The sequence below is a fragment of the Tachyglossus aculeatus genome, chromosome X1 (genome assembly GCF_015852505.1).
Source record: "Tachyglossus aculeatus isolate mTacAcu1 chromosome X1, mTacAcu1.pri, whole genome shotgun sequence".
NCBI lineage: Eukaryota > Metazoa > Chordata > Mammalia > Monotremata > Tachyglossidae > Tachyglossus > Tachyglossus aculeatus.
The window spans coordinates 70,307,622-70,329,217 of record NC_052101.1 but is presented as its reverse complement, the minus strand read 5'-3'; the positions used below and the strand labels follow the sequence as shown (position 1 = coordinate 70,329,217).

At 39.3% G+C, this 21,596-nt stretch overlaps 1 protein-coding gene across 2 annotated transcripts in view; it reads left to right on the top strand.

Annotated features, from left to right (window-relative positions):
• PTPRG (protein tyrosine phosphatase receptor type G) overlaps positions 1 to 21,596 on the top strand; it is a 721,138-nt gene that overhangs the window by 657,560 nt on the left and 41,982 nt on the right. For both annotated transcript variants that reach the window (XM_038771845.1, XM_038771844.1), the window contains exons 15-18: positions 6,276 to 6,367; positions 18,237 to 18,333; positions 20,541 to 20,623; positions 20,841 to 20,975. In XM_038771845.1, coding sequence (XP_038627773.1) covers positions 6,276 to 6,367; positions 18,237 to 18,333; positions 20,541 to 20,623; positions 20,841 to 20,975 — 407 coding nt within the window. The remainder of the gene's footprint in view (positions 1 to 6,275; positions 6,368 to 18,236; positions 18,334 to 20,540; positions 20,624 to 20,840; positions 20,976 to 21,596) is intronic.

The following is a 21,596-nucleotide window of genomic DNA, read 5'->3' as shown; positions in this document are numbered from 1 at the left end:
TTTTCGAAGAATCAATTTAACTGCCCTCCTGGTGACCCTGCTCCTATTTACTTACTATAGGACACTAAAACTATTTTAAGGGAAAAACATATTTATTTTCAGATCCTGTGTACTGCCGCTGTTCAGCTTATTGAAGTATTTTACCCTCCAATCTTATGTGTGTGTGTCTGTATATCTGTGTGTGTGCTTGGAATCGAAAAGGACATTGGGATAAACTCACCTAAAGCTTGAAGAGTGGCTTCTGGAATATCTCTCCTTGGTTTCAGTCTCCCTCAAGTTGATCTCACTGTCTTTCTGGCATCTCAAACACTGGTGGAATAAAGCCGCTCTAAGCAGACTTGATGAAACTTCCAGGTCATGGATTTGTATCCATTTGTGTTTTTCTGTAGTTATCATTATCTTCATTATCAATAGTATTCAGTGAGCATTAAATGTGTCCAGATCACTGCATCAGCAACATAGGAAGCATCCAAAGAAAATAGAAGATGTGGTCCCTGCCCTTGAGTAGCTTGCAATCTAATGAGGGACTTTTACAACATACTGTTGTCATCATTATCACTTATAAAGTACTCTACAGCAGTGCCAAGCATTATGCAATGCACTGGTGAAAATACAGTGAAAATTAGCATTCATGGCCTCTATATTCCTGGAGCTCACAACTAAAATAAGGGGTAGACACACTCCCACGTGGGAAAATTTTCAAACCATGACCAATCAATAAATCAATCAATTGTATTTATTGAACATTTACTGTATGCAGAGCACTGTTCTAAGTGCTTGGTAGAGTCCAATGTGAAAATATAACAAAGTTGATAGACACATTCCCTGCCAACAGTGAACTAAGCCTAAAATAACCCAAAAATAATGAATAAGGTGCTTCAGAACCCATTCACTTACTGGCTTCTCCTGGGTCTCAGGGTAACTGATATTTCCCAGCATTCTACATGGACTCAAAGGGGCCAGTCTCCAGGATTAGTGGCCTAGGATCTACAGTTTCAGGGAGATCTAAGACTGCAGAACATGTTCTCTCTTCCTATCCCAACCCAGTAGCTTATTTTTTAAAATAATGACCGAAGACAAACTTTCTTCTATTGCTCCTTTCCAAATATTTAGCACTTAAAATCATAAAAGTTATTACCCATGTCATGACTTCTACCTGAAGATGCAGCCACTGTGGAAGGCTTAAGGGATCTAAGACTCTTTCACTGCGGGATAATCAATAAATCATATTTACTGAATACTTACTGTGTGCTGAAACTCTGCTAGGTGCTAAAGAGAGTACAAATAGGCTTTGAAGGTGGGGAGAGTGATCGCGTGTCAGATATGAAGGGGGAGGGATTCCAGGCCAGAAGGAGGATGTGTGTAAGGGGTGGGTAGCAAGAGAGATGAGATTGAGGTGCAGTAAGTAGGTTGGTGTTAGGAACGAAGTGAGCAGAATGGCAAGGAGATCATTGGTGACCTTAGAGAGGGTAGTTTCTGTGGAGTGAAGGGAAGGAAGCCAAATTGGAGGGGGTCAAGGAGAGAATTGGAGGATAAGTGGAGGCAGCGGCAACTTGCTCAAGAACTTTGAAGAGAAGTGGTAGGAGGGAGATTGGGTGTTAAATGGAGGGAGCCATGGGGGATGAGGGAGGGCTAGTGGTATGAGATCGGCGAGGGGATGGGTAGTAAGTGAGTTTAGTTCAGTAGAGAGAGTGATGGTGAGGGCATCAATTTGTGCATTAAGGGAAGGTAGTCTGGGGTATAGAGACTTAAGGATAAAATCCCTCACTACTTCTTCATCTGGGGTTCAACCAGTAGCCTCCACAAACATTTCTTGACTCACAAAGTATGTGGAACCTGGTTCTACCAGCTCCTAAAGTGATCCGTCATCCTACGGAAACAACTAATCTACAGGTTTTGCCTGGGGGGGGGCCACTATTCACATTTTTTCTAGGTACATCTGCAACACCAGTGATGCTTTGTATGTTTTTGTATTTTTTTTAAAAAAGGAAACTGTTCTGTTCAATGTGTGCATCACATACACGTTATTTAATCCTCTTTTTACACAGCCATATATTTTTGTCTACATGTATACACCTCATTTACACACACCAGAAACTCAATATTCTTGCAGAATAGTAAAATCACCATGCATAAATAAAAGAGAAATGGAAACTTTGATAGGTTTTTCACTTCAGCTGTCTCAGGCATTTTAAAGAAAATAGTTGATATAAGTATACAGGCCTTTTTTTAAAACTTATGACAAATTCACCCACCGTAATGTTGCTATTTAGGAGAGTCTTTATAAGATAATTACCACTGCAAAGTTCTTGTTCCCAATTTGGTTACTTTCCCTAGCTCATTCTTTCGCTTGGGTAATTCACTTACTTTTACAGGAGATGACTGTTTGCCACAAAGTCAAAATATTACCCAAAGTTGTAACTTAAAATTCAAGTAAATACTATATTAAACTTAAGTTGAATCTCTGCTCCTTGTTCCAGAAAGCAAATCCAGAGATGGAAAGTTGTTTGCCATCCATAGTATTTTATCACAGACTCAATTAATCAATCAATCAATCATATTTATTGAGCGCTTACTGTGTGCAGAGCACTGTACTAAGCGTTTGGGAAGCACAAGTTGGCAACATATAGAGACAGTCCCTACCCAACAGTGGGCTCACAGTCTAGAAGGGGGAGACAGAGAACAAAACCAAACATATTAACAAAATAAAATAAATAGAATAGATATGTACAAGTAAAATAAATGGAGTAATAAATATGTACAAACATGTATACATATATACAGGTGCTGTGGGGAAGGGAAGGAGGTAAGGCGGGGGAGGAGGGGGAGAGGAAGGAGGGGGCTCAGTCTGGGAAGGCCTCCTGGAGGAGGTGAGCTCTCAGTAGGGCCTTGAAGGGAGGAAGAGAGCTAGCTTGGCGGGTGGGCAGAGGGAGGGCATTCCAGGCTAGGGGGATGATGTGGGCCGGGGGTCGATGGTGGGACAGGCGAGAACGAGGCACGGTGAGGAGATTAGTGGCGGAGGAGCAGAGGGTGCGGGGTGAGCTGTAGAAGGAGAGAAGGGAGGTGAGGTAGGAGGGGGTGAGGTGATGGGCAGCCTTGAGCCTTGAAGCCGAGGGTGAGGAGTTTCTGCCTGATGCGCAAGTTGATTGGTAGCCACTGGAGATTTTTGAGGAGAAGCTTTGCCACTGTTCTCATTTACATGCAGATAATATCAGAAAGAGAATTTGCTTTGCTTTGCATTAAGATGAAAGGAAAGCCGTTTCAAAGTTAACAGGTTTGACCTCAAATCATGGGAACTCCTGGCTAGTAATTCCAGGTTATTTAGTTGGTGGTTTCACTGTACCAAATATTATGCAAGTACAAAACAAAAACAATGAATATTTCATTGTGCTTCTGAGTTAATATGGAGACTATTCATAAGACTGAAAAACACATTTTTCTCTGCATTTATAGGGTAGATACTATATTGTTTTCTTGTTTCCTAAACTGCATTACTCTCAGGTGATCATTGTTGGATCCATTTTACCTTTGTATCTTTCTGCTTTGATCTGTTCCTTTGTCAGGGATTTGTGTAGTCATTCACCTTTCCTATGTTGCTGAGGTTTCTCAGTGATCCAGAACCAAAAATTACTTTCAAGTCCCAACATAAGTGTGACCTAAAATAATTCTTGTTGAGATTGTAAATCCAAACTTTTTTGTTGGAGTGGTTTTCAAAAACAGAACTCTAAGCTATAACCCCAAATTAAAAACCAAACTAACCCTTTTTGTAAATTCATATATGGATGTCATATGGTAGATGCTGAAGTAGATTTAAAGTATACACAATTTGATTCATTTGAATTCATTTTAACAAAGATAAATTTTTAAACAGATGATAAGTAAAATATATTTTTTTCAGGTTAGACTCTTTGTGTCCTTATTTAGTCTGGTTGGGAAAAATGGTCCCTTTGGATTGTATCTGGCCTTCCTTAAAGAGAGTTAACACCACTCTGAAGTGGTTTGTGTTCCTATAGAGCAAATCATAAAACTTCTCTTACCAGGAATGAAGCATAGGCCCTTTTCTTTCGCCCCTAAACCAGTCCTTGTACTTGATTCCTGAAAGCTGGAATTACCTGGTCCAACCCAGCCTGGCTCACTTTTATTTTGGGCCCTGTACAACCTGGTCTGTATAGAGCCACGGACTGATCCTAGTCTTCTGGAAAATCTCTACTTAATATAAATGGAGCCACACTACATGTGCTTTTTAATTGTATACAAATTAGGTTTGTTTCTGTTTACTATGGTATCAAAAGTGTGTGTTGGCTAAAGTTCATTTTCAAATGCATTGGCCTTATTTTATGGGATTTATTCGCCAATTTGCACGCCATTTGGAAAGGTTTGCATGAATATCACAAGGCAAGTATACCTTCCCTTTTCTGGCCATTTTCCTTGGTTTCCTTCACTTTGATTCAATTAAAATCTTAAATGCAAAATACCCACTTTTTTGAATGACTCCAAAAAAAGCTATGAGAAGCAACAGATTGGATGTAGGTTTAGGAAACAGAAGCTTTTAAATTCTTTTTGTTGTCCTGTGAGAGTTGACTGAAATCCTTGTCTTGATCACATTTGAAAATTTCCTTCTTTAAGAAGCAATTTCAATGTGCTATGTTGTATCATCCATATCTTTCTATCATTCCTTCTCTGAAATGTGATGTCTGTTGGTTCCATGGTACAAAATGCATTAGAATGTTATACCACATCACCTATCAAGCAAAACCTTAGAGGTGTCAGTCACCTTAATGTATTTCTGAGTATGATTTGGGGCCAGTTTCCTGAGAAAAGTCTAATTTTTGATGATCATTGTTGCAGACTATCTCTTCTAAACTCTACAAGGATATTTAAAGAAGTCATTTTGTTAGGGAAATGTTACTGACTTGTTCCATTCCTTCTCATAACATCTGTTTTTTAGCCATGATTTTTTAAATGTTAACTGACTATTCATTTTTTTAAATGTTAAAATATTTGTAAATATGTTGAAAATTTTAAGTCTCATTTGTTAGAATGATTAGCCATCTAGCAAATGGATAGTGCTACTTCAGTAGGACATCTACATGAGTAATTAAAATAGCATTTCTATGATAAACCCTCTGATTAGGGACTACAGTTGCCTTCTTTAAATGAAGTATAAAAAGATAATATTTTCCTCTCAAGAATGATTCAAGTTTGAAAATGTCAATAAATGCATAAAGCCACCCCAGAGTCTCAATCTCCAAATCTAAAGAAGAGGAGTAACGACATAGCCCATAGTAACTGTCATCAAACGTAGAGAAATCAGATTGTCAGGACTGGATCTATAAAATCTGTGCCAAAGCAGGACCTCATTTACACATACAGATCTTCATACCCTTTGCTAAGAAAAGCATCTGTGACAGTTCAGATGTTTGTTAGTTTGCCAAAGATCTTTCACTCTGAATAAAGTAAATGTCATGTCTGTTGTTTATCTTCAAAATTCTGCAGAGTATTTCTAAAAGAAAATATTGGGGGGAGCAATTATTTTTCCAAAACAATGGAATTATAGAATTTTTCAAAATATTAAAATGGGATAATGTATTAGCCTAAATTTAAGCAAGGGTGGATAAGTTAACTTTAAAAGACATGAAGATTTATGTGTGAAATACTGATCCATAAGTCAATGTGAGTTTTAAATATTGCTTACCTAGGCTGTATATAATCATTTCTAAACATAAGATAGTAACAAAAATGTTCTTTTGTCATACAAGGCAATTGATTACTGACTACAGTTTAAAAGAAAGTATGTGCAAAGCATTGCTGTTTAAACTTTAGAGTTATCAGAATAAGACAGAATTGCTCCAATCTCACATGAAGATAATGATGCTATTACACTATGCCTTTAGAAGAAACATGACTAGATAGATTTAGAAAGTTTACACATTTTATATTAGAACAGTTTTTAAATGCAATGTTTAATCTAAGCAGTAGCTTGAAAAGTTGTCATGAATGACCAGGAAGAACAATCTTTGTCAGTCCACTCAATTTTTGATTCATTTGTTATTCAGACCACACACAGTCAAATACCGATTTTAAATTTATCATGAGATGAAGTGCATTTCATATTGAGATTTTCCGTAGGTGAAATTGTTGCAAAATATACAAGGGTCAGGCTGCATATAGAAATCAGATACAGCTTGTGCAATAGAACATGGTCCCTTATCAATTTCAACTAATTCATGAAAAATATTGCTTTGCAATTTTGAATGTGTTTCTTTTTTTTTCAGATGACATGGAAGCCATTCCTGTCAAACAGTTTGTTAAGCATATCAATGAGCTCTATTCTAATAACCAGCATGGATTCTCTGAAGATTTTGAGGTATGTTTCAACACCTTAAATTAGGTAGCAGCTTTTTCTAGAAATAAACTAGTGGTTGATTTTTCTTATTGCTCCAAGCCTTGTTCACTCCCAAAAATGCTAACTGAGAAAGCTGGCAAGCCAGGGTAATCTTTTTCTAAAAAGGGATTTATTTAAACTTATAAATCTTTGTAGGTAAAAAGCCATTTTGTACACCCTTACAATAGGTTTCCTTTTTTAAATGGCCTGGCTGGGTATCAGCTGTTTGGGTGTATTCCTCCATGGGAACAGATTTATGAATTAATGGTCCAAGCTTAATGAGAGGGAATAGACTGCCTGGTGTGATCAGAGATCTTCTGTTCCCCTCTGCATCCTGTCTCCTTCTGACCTTGTGTAAAACACTTCAGCCTCCTTTTGTAGGATTCCTCCTCTAAAATAAAACTATGTTACCTACAAACTACATTGTGGGGCTATTTATTAGGATAAAAGAGAACATATAGTTAAAGTGCTTTGAGCTCCTTAACGGGAAAACACATTTTAAATGCAAAGGGTGATTGTTTTGTTGCATTACTAGTATGTTAGTGGAAACAAGGCGACGGTGATTATTGAGAAATCTACCAGGTTTTAGTCATATTCCAATTTTAAAATTATGGGCTGGAAAAAAATACTTATTAAACTAATTGTTCTATTCTTAAATAAGGTGCTGGAATTTAGAACATTCTCCAGGCACCAAAGTGAAGAATACAAATGGGCTGTTAAGTCGATTTTCAGTTTGGCATATCTGGTGATTTAAGAACAGTCTTAATTATAACATTAGCATTGATTTGGTACTATGTCTTTAAGCACAGCAAAACAAAATTGTGGGGAGAAGGTCTGATTTTACAATTTAAAAATCTGTTTCTTGGGACTGCATATGCACTTTTCTGGAATATAAACAAGAGTTCAATGTATTTAATGTTACTGTTTGGTTAGAATTGAAGAATTGACACACAGAACATAGTTTGTCTTAAACATTTTGTATTTATGAGGACAGTGAATGTGTGAGGTGGTAAAAGTGATTTAGTTCAATTGACTGGAGGCTGGATGACTGAGCAGGAATATTGAGGCATTTAACAATGTTGATGGTATTCAGGACAAACATTTATCCTCCAGAGAGCAGAATTTGATCAAGATGATCAAATGCGCCTCCATCTTCTCAATTATTTATGAATTGAGACCCCAGTGCTATTCATTACAGCTGGTTTTGACACCATTTAATTATTCAAAATAATCAGCTACACATCTGTAAACTCGATTTGACTTAAAATGGGCTTTCCTGCATCAAAACCACTTCTCTTCAGTTTTAGATTTCTTCCCCTATTTTAGCAGCAAAACACTTTGTTCATTCGGATAATTTTGGGGCACCATATAAATAAATAGGTAGGACTTGGATAGGTTTGTCTTTGTGCCATAACCTCTCCTTTTGAAAGATCTTTTCAGTTTTAATTATTATTCTTGGGAGCAGGTGAAAGTATTCCTCTGCCTAGCAAGGATAAAAAGAGGCACAAACAAATTGAACCCTGAGGAAGAGCAAAGGAACTATATACCAGAGGCGTGTGGTCAGAGCATGCAACCTGAAATCGAATATGTGGCAAAAACATTGAATAATAAGTGTCTATTTATTTTATTATAATGTGCGTTCATTATGCTTAATTTCTTTGGGCCGAGGCAGTGTGAGTATGCCATCTAATCTCATGTCATGCCATGTGAGCGCAGCATGCTTTTTTGATGCTTCCAACCCTGTCTTGTTGATTGTGTGACATCAAAGCCACACCTAGAAATACAGTTTAAGTCAGGCTGTGTAAACCTAAGCTTAGTGTATATGCAGAATCTACACTGGAATGGGGATACAGAGAATGAGATGAGCCTGGTGCTGCAGAGCTTCTGGGTGGGGTGAGGTCTAATGAGGGTATTGGTTTTGTATAGAGAAAGGGCAGTAAGTATGACTGGGGGAATGGAGAAAGTTCCTTTTGAGGGTAGACTGAAAGACTTAACATTCTTCAGTCTGTAAAGATATGGGCAGGCCAAGAGGGGCCATGATTGAGAATTATGATGGCTGTGGAGAGGATGATCATGGAATTGTTCTTAAATCCTGCAGCACCAGGATGAAGGGACACCCACTGAAGCTTGGTGTGGTAGGGTCAAAGTAAACAGGAGAAACATGTCTTCAAATAGCATAGTAACGTGGAGTTTGTTTCCCACTGGAGGTTGTGCAAGCCGAAAAATCAATAGGTTCTAGAAGGGTTTGGATAATTCGTGGAAAAGTGCTCCGAAATAGGTGACTAGAAGTAAAGATTCAGGTGTAGGAAGGGAAAAGTTTGGGGTGTCTGTTGGTACATCCTTAGTCACGGGAAGAATGTCAAGAAGGGCAACCATGACACAGTTCCTCCAGTTATCCTGTTATCACTATTGGAGGAAGAATTCTGAGCTGGGTGGAGCAGTGTGTTTTGACTCAGAAATGACATTGTTTATGTTCTTAGTAGGGAATGAAAATAGAAATCAGCAGCCACACTCATTGTATTTAGATCAACAACAGTGATGATGGTTGTTCCAATTGCTGTCCTGTTTTAATTCCCTACTAATGGATGATACCAGGAAAACTTCTGGTGTAGGCTATATTTGTTTGGGGTTTTTTTGTTTTTTGTTTTTTTTTTGTGGTACGTTACTTTGTGTTGTTATAGTACACTGTTTTTACTGCATGACTTTAAAATCTACTGCACGCCACTGCTATATACCGGTAAGAGTAAGAGGAATTGTTCCAAAAGGTAGAATGTGGATTTGGATAGATCGATCACTTGTCACCCAATCATGAAGATGTAGCTAAAGCTAAACTGGGTGATTCCATGGGTCTCCCTTGGTCATTAATTTTACTAACAACCATTCCTGCCTGAAAAATCTTCCTTATGGCTACTGAAGCTTGTGAAAGAACTTGAGAGAGGAAATGAAAAAGGGCTGCTTTGATTAAACCTCATTATCAAGGATGCAGTGCACCTCCATATTCTGCCTCATAGTCTACTCTCAGCAGAGAATCCTAAATTGAATAACTGAAGTCCCTTTCGCTGAGGAAAATTATTGAATGAGCCAATTACCTGAATACTTAACAATTTAGGATAATCTTAAATAATTGTGCATCTTCTATGAAATAGGAATGAGATGCATTTTCTAAGAAATAGGATCACACCACTGCATTTTAAATGAGGTATTAAGTCTGTTAAGTCCTTAAGAGTGTGATCCCCAAATGGAAACCTGGATCAAGGAGTGTGCTCAGGTAACAAGCTTTTTAGTATCTTTAGTTTCAAGATGTGGTAACTCCATAGATTTAAATCTTACATTCTTCAGGTACTCATTCTTAGATGATGATGATGATGGCATTTGTTAAGCACTTATGTGCGAAGCACTGTTCTAAGCGCTGGGGGATAAAAGGTAATCAGGTTGTCACACAGGGGGCTCACAGTCTTAATCCTCATTTTACAGATGAGGTAACTGAGGCTCAGAGAAATTAAGTGACTTGCCCAAGGTCACACAGCAGACATGTGGTGGAGCCGGGATTAGAACCCATGACCTCTGACTCCCAAGCCCATGCTCTTTCCACTGAGCCATGCTGCTTCTCTATGAATGGCATCTATGGGTGAATTATTCCCATTTTCCTAATAGTTTTATTTTACATGATGCCGAGGAACACATGTTCATCAAAATAACTGGGGAAACAAGTACCCTGGAAAATGTTTTTGCAAACAGTTTTTTTCCATGCATCATTGTGTCTAATCCTGGAATAGATTGGTGCAAATGACAGCTTGAACTTTGAACTTCAGACTGAAGGGAAGTGGGTTTGTTTTTTTTTAAAGATGTTCTTTTCCCAAGACTATAGGGTAGGGATTCCAGGATCTGCTAAATTGGACAAATAGTATTGTTTTACTTTAAGCCCCTAGAGACCTGATACCTAGAAAAGCTTTGGCTTTTTAAAAGAGGTGATGACAATGGGAAATTCTCCCAAGAATCACCCTATGAATTTTTATCACGGAATGTTATATTTGGGTTTGAGTTACCTTGAAGCTCAACTTGCCAGATCTAATGCTTTGGCTCTTCCTGGAAAGGGGAGAACCCTTGATAGGTAAATAGGATATTGCCAGGCAGGCCTCCCCTGCCTGAAGAAGAATGAGAATAATGATTCATTGGCAATTTGAGTTGTCGGGTATAGGCAAAACAGAAAAAAAAAGCAATTCTCCTAGTCACATAAATTCCTGGTGCCATTATAAACTAGCAGTGTCCTACCCCCAACAAATTATAAAATCTCTGGAAAGAGCATCGATCCCTAACTGAGGATAAAATGTTCAAACAATGATTCTGTTCTCATGGCTGCTGTGTATCAGTCTGAGGACTGAGCAGACTGTTCACCTTCTCTCTCATTTCTAAAGAGCTATTTGAGGCTAAGGGAGTGCCCTGCATTTTCCATATTTCCCCAAGTTGCCAATTATTTTAGAAGAATTTGTTGTAGTTCTAGGGATTTACTGCCTCCACGTTACTATAATACACAATGCTTCCAAGGGTGTAATTGTTTCCATTCTCTCTCAGGAGTAGACAGCCAAGTGCTACAGTGAAGACAAACATACAGATAAGTTTAGAAGGAACGAAGATTTAAGAATTAAAGGAGCTAAAAAAAAAAGGTTGTTAATGGTCCATCCTTCCATGACCAGATCTTTCGGGGATCCTCTCTAATTATCCGTGGTTGTGTTAAACTATGAGCAGTAAATCATCTTAAATGAGGGAAATTGAAGCTCTATCCAGCTGAGCCCTGCCAATGGTAATTTACTAAGAGCTATATGGTTCCAATTACTTTGTAGAGAACACAGCAGACCAGAGTTGCCCTTGACTTATAGGAGCCACTTGGATGGAGGTGGACCACTGTATATAGATTGCTCCACATTCAGAGGAAAAAAGGACGGTCGTGCTGAAGATGACATTGTAGAGTGCTGAGGTCTCAGTTTCATATTGCCTGCACCAAGTATAATTTCAAAAAGCTTATTGTACATTTTGATGGACCGGAAATAGTTAGGCCCAAATTCTGTATTTGCGTAAAATCTGTGGAAGGGGGTTGTTATGTTTAATTTGTTCAGATCAATTGGGCGGCTATGTAGCGAGTTCTCTATTTTTGCCTCATACAATGTGCGTTAAAGAAAGATGATGCACCATATTTATATAGAAAGAGGTATGGATTGTTATTGCCTTGCAAATTGAAAACTACTGAAAAGATGGAATTGAGATTTTAATGTGACTTTTTTGTCGTTCTGTTTATATGTCCTGGGATCTCTCTCTCTCTTTCCCTTGTGATAGCTGAGCCAAGAGCTTCTCTCTGGTCTTTTAGCTCAGACGTAATTTAAGCCCTGGATCTTGTGAGTGAGTTTAGAGTCTGTATTGAGTTGTTATCTAAAGATGTAACCAGGTGAAAAATAAAATTGCCACAACTACCTTGTAGACAGAGAGGAGACAAAATGTCTGTCATTACTTTGTCAACAGGTTGATATCTCAATACCTCTGTAAATATTTAGAACATTGGGGACTGTGCTGTTACTGGAGTGGGGATGGGGAGGGGAGGGGAAAGGGTTAGTTTTGATGTTTAATTGTTAGTTTTTTCTGTATTGGTCTACCCGCCTAGATTGTAAACTCCTTGTGGGTAGGAACTGCCTTCAATTTATATGCTTTTTGTATAAAAAGTACAGTGCGTAGTACAGTGCTATTCACAGAGTGGGCGCTCAACAAATATTAGTAATAAATAAATAAATGTAGTGATCAATTGGCGATGTGTTTTGTAACACTGGTCTTCTGCAAATGTGAAAAGTGAAATAAAATGCAACTCATTTTTATATTAAACCATAATCTGCATCTATTCAAAAAGCATAGGCTGCCTTCATTATATTTGCCCGGAAAGTAGAGCGGCCTCAAGCGTATTGTGATTAATACATTTGCAATGGGTGTAATGCCCTTGGAGGTGTAAAGAGATGACCCTCCCTTGTTGCTATGGAGAAGCCAAATGTTTGCATGAGGCATAGAGGGATTTGCTCCTGAGGAAGTGAAAGTGCCATTCTCTACCATCATCCACATTGCCTTTTCCACTGCCCTCTCCCAGAAGACTGTGGCAGCCCAGCTGGGCAGTAGGGTCAAAATGGAAAGGAGAGAGAGCACATGCTGGGACTATTCTGGTCAGAGTGGCTTCTCCTATCCCAGAGAGTTGGCTGAAAGATGAAGAGGAACACAGCCTCCCCACTCCTACCTTTTTGTACTGTGGGGGCAAAGCGAGAGGAAAAGAACCAGAAATATGCGAAGGACACAAAATACCAGGCATACTACTGCCTAAGAGTTTTCATCCATCCAAGTGCTATTCTATATGTCTCTGACGAGAACTGCACGTACATACACTAATGGAGGAATTGAGCACATGAATGCTTCTTTCAGATGTTTTTGTCTAGTATTGCACGTCAAATCGGTTATTAACGTGGTTTGTCAAGCCAGCTTAACTGAGATACATTCTTGGGGAAGGGCTATTGGACTAACATTTAATTCTAGTTTTGGTTTGAAAACCCCCAAATTTTGCAAGCACTCTATCTGCATGCTGATCATTGGAAAAACCCTTAAAGGTAGATTTTCATTCCATCAGGACAATGAAGTTCAAAGAGATCTGAAAATAGTTTTAAGATTTCATGTACTGAACCAGGTTGTTTACTAAACACTTTCCACTTGACAATGTCACTGGTAAGCTTTTTTAAATCTTTTAAAATCAGATCAAATTTGAAATGCCAGGTATGATGGCAATAGCATTAGTAGATGTTAGAATAATTAGCATCAAAATGAGCTAAATGGTGTTGCACAGAATTACAGATGACATAAAGGCTTAGGGCAAATCCAGGGCTTTAATAAAATCAGATTTAATATTCTATATGATTATTCTTTGTCTCTGCCTTTCACATATTTTGAAAAGTGAAATGGAGCCATTGAATCGGTCCAAGAATCCTAGTTAGAATAACCAGAAATTGGATTAACCATCTCAAATACCAGTGTAAATCAATGCAGACATCTCCTCAGTTTTGTTATGGATTTAGATCCACAGACTAAACTATAGTCTTTTGACTAGACGATTTGGAATGACAAAATGGTAAAGAGGGAGGAGACAAAAAACACCACTCCAGAAAGGTTTGGGGGAGTGAGGGAAGGGCACCAGACAAAAGTACCATGAACCCAAAATAATATCTCAGAACTGAGATATCCTATCAACTCAGCCCAAAATGGCTTATGCATAATACATGATTTAGACCAAATAGACACAATATCCAATGAGTGTACCATATGCAACATTTAGGCCCCCACTCTTTTCAGTAATATGACTTGCTGTGTCTATTTCTTATGCTGTTTGGGATTTTACCACTCTCCCAGAAATCATCAGCAGTCAGCAAATTGAGCACTACGATTTTTTAAGTGAGGGATAAAGAGTAAAAGTAGGCTATGAGATCAGCCAAATGGCATTTCCAGGACATAGTTACCAATGGAGATGAGTCCCGGTAGTGGTCTTCATTTACGTGCCTTTAGAACTTTTACAAAATTAAGGGCTGTTTTTTAAATAAACTCCTGAAACCTTTGTGCTTGGTTCACCCATATTTTGCTACAGAGATTTCTGGGGCGGGAAGGGGAGTATTATTATTCTGTATTAGAACATAGTTGTACCATCCTGCTGAGCTGAATTTACATGCCCATATCCTTCACAATAGAGGATAATCTGTATTAAATCCCCTTATTTTATTGGTTTGTCATTATTCCCATCCAACATATGCCCTACACCATAGTAGTAGAGTTGCAACTTTCCCAGCATAACAGGAGACAAGTGTTCATTTTATCAGTGTAAGAGACTGGTTTCTATCTTTTTAACCACTGAAGGAAAACTAGATATAAAATAAACCCTATGGGTCATTAGGCCTTTTGCCACATGTACAAATTTGATTTTATTCATAAGTTTTATACAAAGCTCTTAAAGTAAAACTCTTCTCAAGCCTGTTTCATAAAAGAAGTGAAAATGATCCATTAAATCTAGAAGTAGCATCCCACTTAACTTTAATATGGACAATATAATTGAAAGCTAAATTAGCCTGAAAAGAAAAGAATTTAACATCTTCAGCATAGCCAGTGACTGAGCAAAGTACACTGGTTGAGTTACCAATATTGATGAAAATACAAAAGAATGAAGCTTTAAACACATGGAACAGTGTATATTCTCAGATGACATTGTTTTGTGAAAAGTCATGGTCATGAAAAGGTCCCCATTGAACGGACCACTTGGAACTAATCTAAAAACAAATCCAAGTAAAGAATAATAGGCTAGTTAAAATCTGTCACCCATACCCTTCTGAAGATTCTAACTGTTGCAGGGGAAATTTAGAATGATAGCTCTCTCTTCCTAGAGAAAGAAAAGGCAAAACTCTAAATTGGGACCACAGAATGGTATATCTAATCACATAAGAAGGCCTGGAGTCACAAATGTCAGATAAGAACTAATACAAAGCTCTACATCTTACTGGTCTATGATGATCTAAGTAGGAGGAAACACATATGAACAGGGACTGGCTTTCACTGATGAGGAATGGCCTGATAGAGCCATGCACAGGTGGCAACTACTCAAGAGGATCCCCAAGTCATGGCATCTGGGTCTGGCCCATGCCATGCCAAATCAAAAGTGGGTTTGTATGGGGCTTGAACTGCCCCGGCCTCTCTTCCCAGTGGTGCCATCACACATGAGCAGTGTATTTGCACATGTGGGATTGTCCGGATGGGCTTTTGAGCCACCTCAGGCCCTAACGAGCCCTGCCCTCCCAGCAATCAGGATTTGGGAGACTGCCCACCACTGCTGGGCAAGTGGCAGGAGAAGCAACTGAAAAATCCAAGTTACCAACACCCCAGACAACAGTCATTCCCCCCGATCCCTCCCCACCCCTCACTCCAACCCCTGCCCTCTGCTGATCTTCCGTACAGTGACGGCTCTGTAATGTCCCATTCACTGGGAGGGGTGGGGTGGGGTGTCAGCTAAAGCACAGGGCCCTGGAATGTCTGGAGTCCTGCTGAGAGAGGATGGGGAAGTAGATGCAAAGGATTAGTCCAGGGAAGAAGAGGCAGATCAATGATTTATGAGCAGAATTTATGATTTTTCAACCCAACCCTGGCAGGGTACCTCCCCAGGTTCTCTGCTCCAGGCCCCAAAACCTCCCTTAGGATGACCCTGCCGCTGGAATTTGTAGCTACAGCACCCCAAGGGAGCACCCAGATGTACTTGGAAATGCCAAGCATGCACATTAGCCTTCCAGCCTTGGTGTCACACCTTCTCACCCTTCAGTCTGCAATGATGGGGTGAAAGGTGTGTTGAAGCGTGGCTAAAATCTACCTGAGCTCATCTTCCTAAAGCACCATTGAAAACACATTACTCCTTTCTCCCCAGTTAGCCATTTCTCCTCACATCCAATAAAAACTCCTAACCATTGGGTTCAAGGCTGCCCACCAGTTCTCTCCTCCTTACCTTTCCCCTCTTCTCCTACCACCCCTTGAGCTCATACTCTTTGCTCCTCCCAAACTAACCTCCAAAAAGTGCATTGCCCTCAACTTTCACATCTGGCCCACTGTACATGCCATTTATCCTCCTGGAACTCCCTCTGCCCTCTAGTCGCCCAAAGCTTGTCCCTCCCCACCTTTAAAGCCCTCCTAAAAAGCCTCCTCCAGGAGGCATTCTTCCACCAATCCCTCCCGATCACATCACGCCATGGCCATCCTTAGTTTTAATTTGCAAGTCTGTTTATTCATTCCAACTATTTATGTATTTTTGCTTACTTTTATTTTTATCCATTGTAGTTGTGTTTTTGCTCTTGTTCCTATTGTATGTGTACAGTTTATGTCTGTTTGTCTCCCACATTATATTGTAAGCTCCTCAAGGGCAGGAACTGTGTCTTCAACTTTTACTGTAGTTTCCCAAGCAACTAGTTCAGTGCTCTGCACACTGTAGGTGCTTAGTAAATATTAATGTTGATGAGGTTCCTGATGGCTCCAAGGTCACCCAAACCGGCCTTAGGGGCACAGGATCCAAACCTTGGGCTCAGCACGAACTCAGTTCTAGGGTCAGGCAGGTAGCCTTGTGTTTGGAAACATAGTTCTTAATTTTTAAAATAGGGATTGAATTAAAAATGTTAAGATTCAGGAGCCCCAAAAGAGCACTCATGGAAGTGAGTTTGTGACTTCTTGGAGCCTCTAGGAAACAAATGCACAGTGCAGTTCAGCTCAGGAGAGAGTAGGGGGGACGGTTAGGGAGATAACTATGGTTTCTATGCTCACCTCGGTCATCACTCCTCATTTGGTTGATTCTTAATCCTGTCCATTGGAACACTTCTGACTGGATTTGAAGTTGTAAGCGCTTAGTACAGTGCTCTGCACACAGTAAGCCCTCAATAAATACGATTGATTAATTGATTGATAGTACACTGTATGGGCAAAGCGGTTGAGGTAAAGGGAGTTGTGGAGAAGGGAGTTGCTCTTTTTATAAAGAGCTCCGGTTTTAATCATTCCCTGGCTCACTGTCCAGAATCTTCAGATTGCTGAGCATCAACTAGTTTAACATTTAAAAAAAAATCAACTTTTCCAGAATGCTCAAGTTACCAAGTCTACAGGTTAATGGTAGCGGTTATGGCCTGTTAAATTAAATCTCCTTAAAGTGTGTGACTGTCTAGTCAAAGCCTGGAGAAGCCTTTGCTGTGGACAACTAGGGAGTTCTAAATTATAAATAATTCAATCTGGCTTCTAAATGGTGTAGGATGAACACATATGTACCATTAAAGAGATAGCAGTCCTTTTTGTAAAATCTTTATAATCTCCCTGATTAAAATGAGCTCCTCTTCAGAGATGAGAGGGGATTTAAACCGGGAAATATTTTGTGAATATAAAACTGCCTCATTTTGTTGTTTTTGTTGTGATTTGCAATCTTTGAAGTAAATGCTATGAAAAATATATAATTGCTATGTAACTCCTTTGTGAAATGTCTGCATGCTACTAAACTCACTTACATCTGTTGTGTGTACATTTCTCTTGATAATTTTTTGTGTCACTTTGCTCCCGATATTTTGTAGCAGCTGTGAACCACTAATGACTTCCCTTATTAGTCAGGTTCCACATTTTTATTTTTGAAGCATTTAGGGAGAAATTATATGGCATTTCCATAACTTGGAAAGGTGATTGAGTGAGATGTTAAGTCACCAAAAGGGTTCAAAATGCAGAGTTAATTCCAAGTGGTCTGGGTAAGAAATTGAAATTTTGAAGAGATTCACAGAAAGGAAATAATTACTCAGAGCAATTCATACAGTATCAGTAAGCTCTAAGTCAGAAGCATTTCAGGATTGTTAGACACCCTGCTGTGGTCTTTTGATCAAGTTAGCTAACAGAGTTCTGATACAAATTTGGAATCCCGGTGGTAGATTTGTTGGTTTAGAAAGCGTTACTGCACTTTTTCATTTTCCAAACAACTTTGTAGTTAGCTTTGAGGGAGCCAACAAAATCTAGTGGAGCGCACCGAACTGGGAGACGTGACACCAGAGTTCTAGTTCTGGTTCTGTGCCTTAATGGGTATGTCACCCAAGTTATCTGAGCCTCAGTTTCCTATTTGTATCCTCCTCCTACCATGTCTCCGGGGTGCTATCATATACGCGTGAAAGCATCCTGATCTCTCAAGGAAAGACATACAAATTCAGGGCAGTATTATAAAGCATTTCATTTTTTGATGGGAAATATGGTCTATATCTACACTGTTATATATTCTCCACTTGTGTTTCTTGGCTAGGAAGTTCAACGTTGCACTGCCGATATGAACATCACTGCGGAACATTCCAATCATCCAGATAACAAGCACAAAAACAGATATATCAACATTTTAGCATGTGAGTAATAAATTCTTAAGTTCAATGGACAAAACTGCAAGTAAAGTAAGTGTTAATGCTGTACCAGTGCTGGATCAATGAAAAGCCTCAAAATGAATTTCAGGATTCCCAAAATGAAATTTGAATACAGCCTAGTCTCTCATTAGTCCACTTTAAATAATGTAGGGTAACCAGACTAGAACATTTTCTCCCCATTATCCCTTTATTAGTCTGACTATCGTAATGAGGTGATAATGAGAAGGAAATGTTCTAAGCCATTTTAAGCCTGATCTACCATCATTGTGTTCCAATGCTTCCACAAGGATTTCAAATCAAAATGTTGGATCCCAGAGCATGAATGGATGGATACAAGGGCTTTAAAATCTCAAACCCCAATAACACTGTCTTAGCTTGGATAGGTATGATATCACCATATAGTGGGAATGCCAACTGTTTCTCATCCCTTCCTATTAAAAACCAACAATCTACACTACAGTCTAGATGACAGAGCTTTTACCATAAGCAGCATTATAGAGCATGTTCAATATATGAGAGAAAAAAACCTTCCTAAAATGAAGCATACGCCAAGAAAATTGGTTTCATAGCCCTTTCAGTGTTAACTCTTAGGGTTTGTATTTTTCTCCCTTGAAGCTATGTTAGCCTCTATTCCCATAGTCATCATATTTTGGAGATCAGGAGCCCAGGGCGACAATGTCTTGACCAAGCAGGTATCCCTAGTACAGAGCACCAAATAACAACTTGTGGTATAGAGTTTACTTACTTACTACGTATTTATATAGAGTAGCAGCATGGCCTAATGAATAGAGCACAAGCCTGGGAGTCAAAAGGACCCAGATTCTAATCCTGGCTCCACCACTTCTCTGCTGTGTGACCTTGAGCAAGTCACTTAACTTCTCTGTGCCTCAATTACCTTATGTGTAAAATGGGGATTGAGACTGTGATCCCTATGTGGGACAGGAACTTTTAAATGGTATTTTTAAAATAAAATAAAAAACTCACTTTTGTTACCTTCTCAAAGATAAAGCTCTCATGAGAATGTTCATAACTGATGTTTAAAGGTCCCAATGCTAACCTCTGTAGTTACCAGATTTTTTTACAGGGTGTCACTTAGTTTTTTTATGGTATCTGTTATGCAGTTACTATGTGCCAGAGACTGTAGTAAATGCTGGGGTAGATACAAGGTAATCAAGTGGGGCAGAGTCCATGTCTCACATGGGGCTCACAGTCTTAATCCCCATTTTACAGATGAGATCACTGAGACACAGAGAAGTTAAGTGCCCAAGGTCACATAGCAGACAAGTGGCAGAACAGAGATTAAAACCCAAGAATTAAAATTCAAGAACAACCATTCTCAGTTTAAGAATGATTAAATTAATCATCCTTCTTTTGTTTTGTTTGGTGTGAAGAAAGTAGAAAGAATCAATGTCACACTTCCTCTCTGCCGTTCCCTTTGTGATACATATTATAGATAGCATTTGTCTGGTGGGTCAAGCATCAGGATACCAGAATTCCAAACCTGAACTTACTAGTTTAACCAAGTCCTTTCTAACCTCTCTGGACCTCACTGAAGAAGCTCGACCAATATGTGTGATTTCTGAGTGGCTTGGGTGTGACAGTTGTGGGCAAATGATGCGTTGCTTAATCCTCAATGGATAATTTTTCTGGAAAAAACTGTGGGAATATTTCTCTTTAAGTGTATATGTAAATTTGCTTCAAATAATTCTGGTCCCTGCCAGGAAGACAGCAATTATGACTTCCCACTTCCTTTCTCTTCATTTACTACACTGATTAGAAGTCTCATTCTTTTGGCAGCCACTGCGAGGCACCTTTTTTTAACAAAACAAGGTTAAAGCGGAGCTTCCAATCTGCACATTGGCCACAAATTCCTGAAACATGAATTTGCCATTCTTTGGAAGACCACTTTGCATGCTGGCTCCAGTTCTCTAGTTGCTTATGTATTATGGGTGTGCAGCTCCTGATTCAATTTATTCATCCACACGTGACTGAAAAGATCTATTGTGGGAGAATTGGATGTATTGACAGCACATGCTTGTGATGGGATTATTTTAATTTGTATGATATAAATTTTATCACCTCAATGAAGAACTTGGGACAGCCATGCTCTAAAATGCTTCTTTTTAACTGAAATGTTTGTGTTTGTGTTTCCTGTCATCCCTCCCTGCTTCCTCCTCTTTCCCCTTCCATAGATGACCACAGTAGGGTGAAGCTGAGACCTTTACCTGGAAAAGATTCTAAGCACAGTGACTACATTAATGCAAATTATGTTGATGTAAGTTCAAAATGTTTTACAGACTTGCTTTAACAATTATATTTAAAAAATCAGTGCAGCACTGTTTCTGATGTGTTTGTCTCTCCTAAAAATTATGGAGGCTTTTGACAAAAAAAAAATTGACTATTCAGTTTGGGAAAGTGCCTATCTTTAAATTATTAATTTGTCTGTCATGATTTCACTTTCATCTTTCTTTGTTTTATGGTCTTCTTTGAAGGGATACAACAAAGCAAAGGCCTACATTGCCACCCAGGGACCTTTAAAGTCTACATTTGAAGATTTCTGGAGAATGATTTGGGAACAAAATACTGGAATCATCATCATGATAACGAACCTTGTGGAAAAAGGAAGGGTAAGATATTTCTGTGGCTAGAAACTCCATCTTATAAATCTAATTCACCTTCATAGATAAAATAAAATATTGTAGAAAGGGGTGCCAACTTTTCATTTTAAGTGTGGGGACATATTTTGGAGTGGAGCTTTGATGGGGCACAGCGTTAAAGGAGGGGCTCTGGGGGGATAGGGGAGGGAGAAAGGAGGAAAAAAGAGAGAATGAAAGGAAGAAGGTAAGAAAAGGAGAAAAAGGGGGGGAAGGAAGAGGAAGTAAAAGGTGCACAGGGAGGAGCGCTGCCTCCTTCTTCCCTCTGGTCGTCAGCTGGAACAAGGGTCCTGACACGAGCTGCTTTCTTAACCCCAACCCACCTGCCTCACCTCCACTTGATTGCCCAACCCACAGTACCACACAAATCCCATCATCCCAGCTGCCATGGCTTCAGAATTCCAACCCACACATGCCCAGGTTAAACCACAGACCTAGCTTCCACTTGCAACAAAAGGATTCCAGCCTGGCCCAGCCCCTCTTTGCCCCACAAGTATCCTTTGGACTTCAAGGACCCCAGGCCACACTCAACACTCACTTATGTTGCAGAGACTCCAGCCCCTCATTTGCACTGTGAGACTCCTAGCTCCTCTT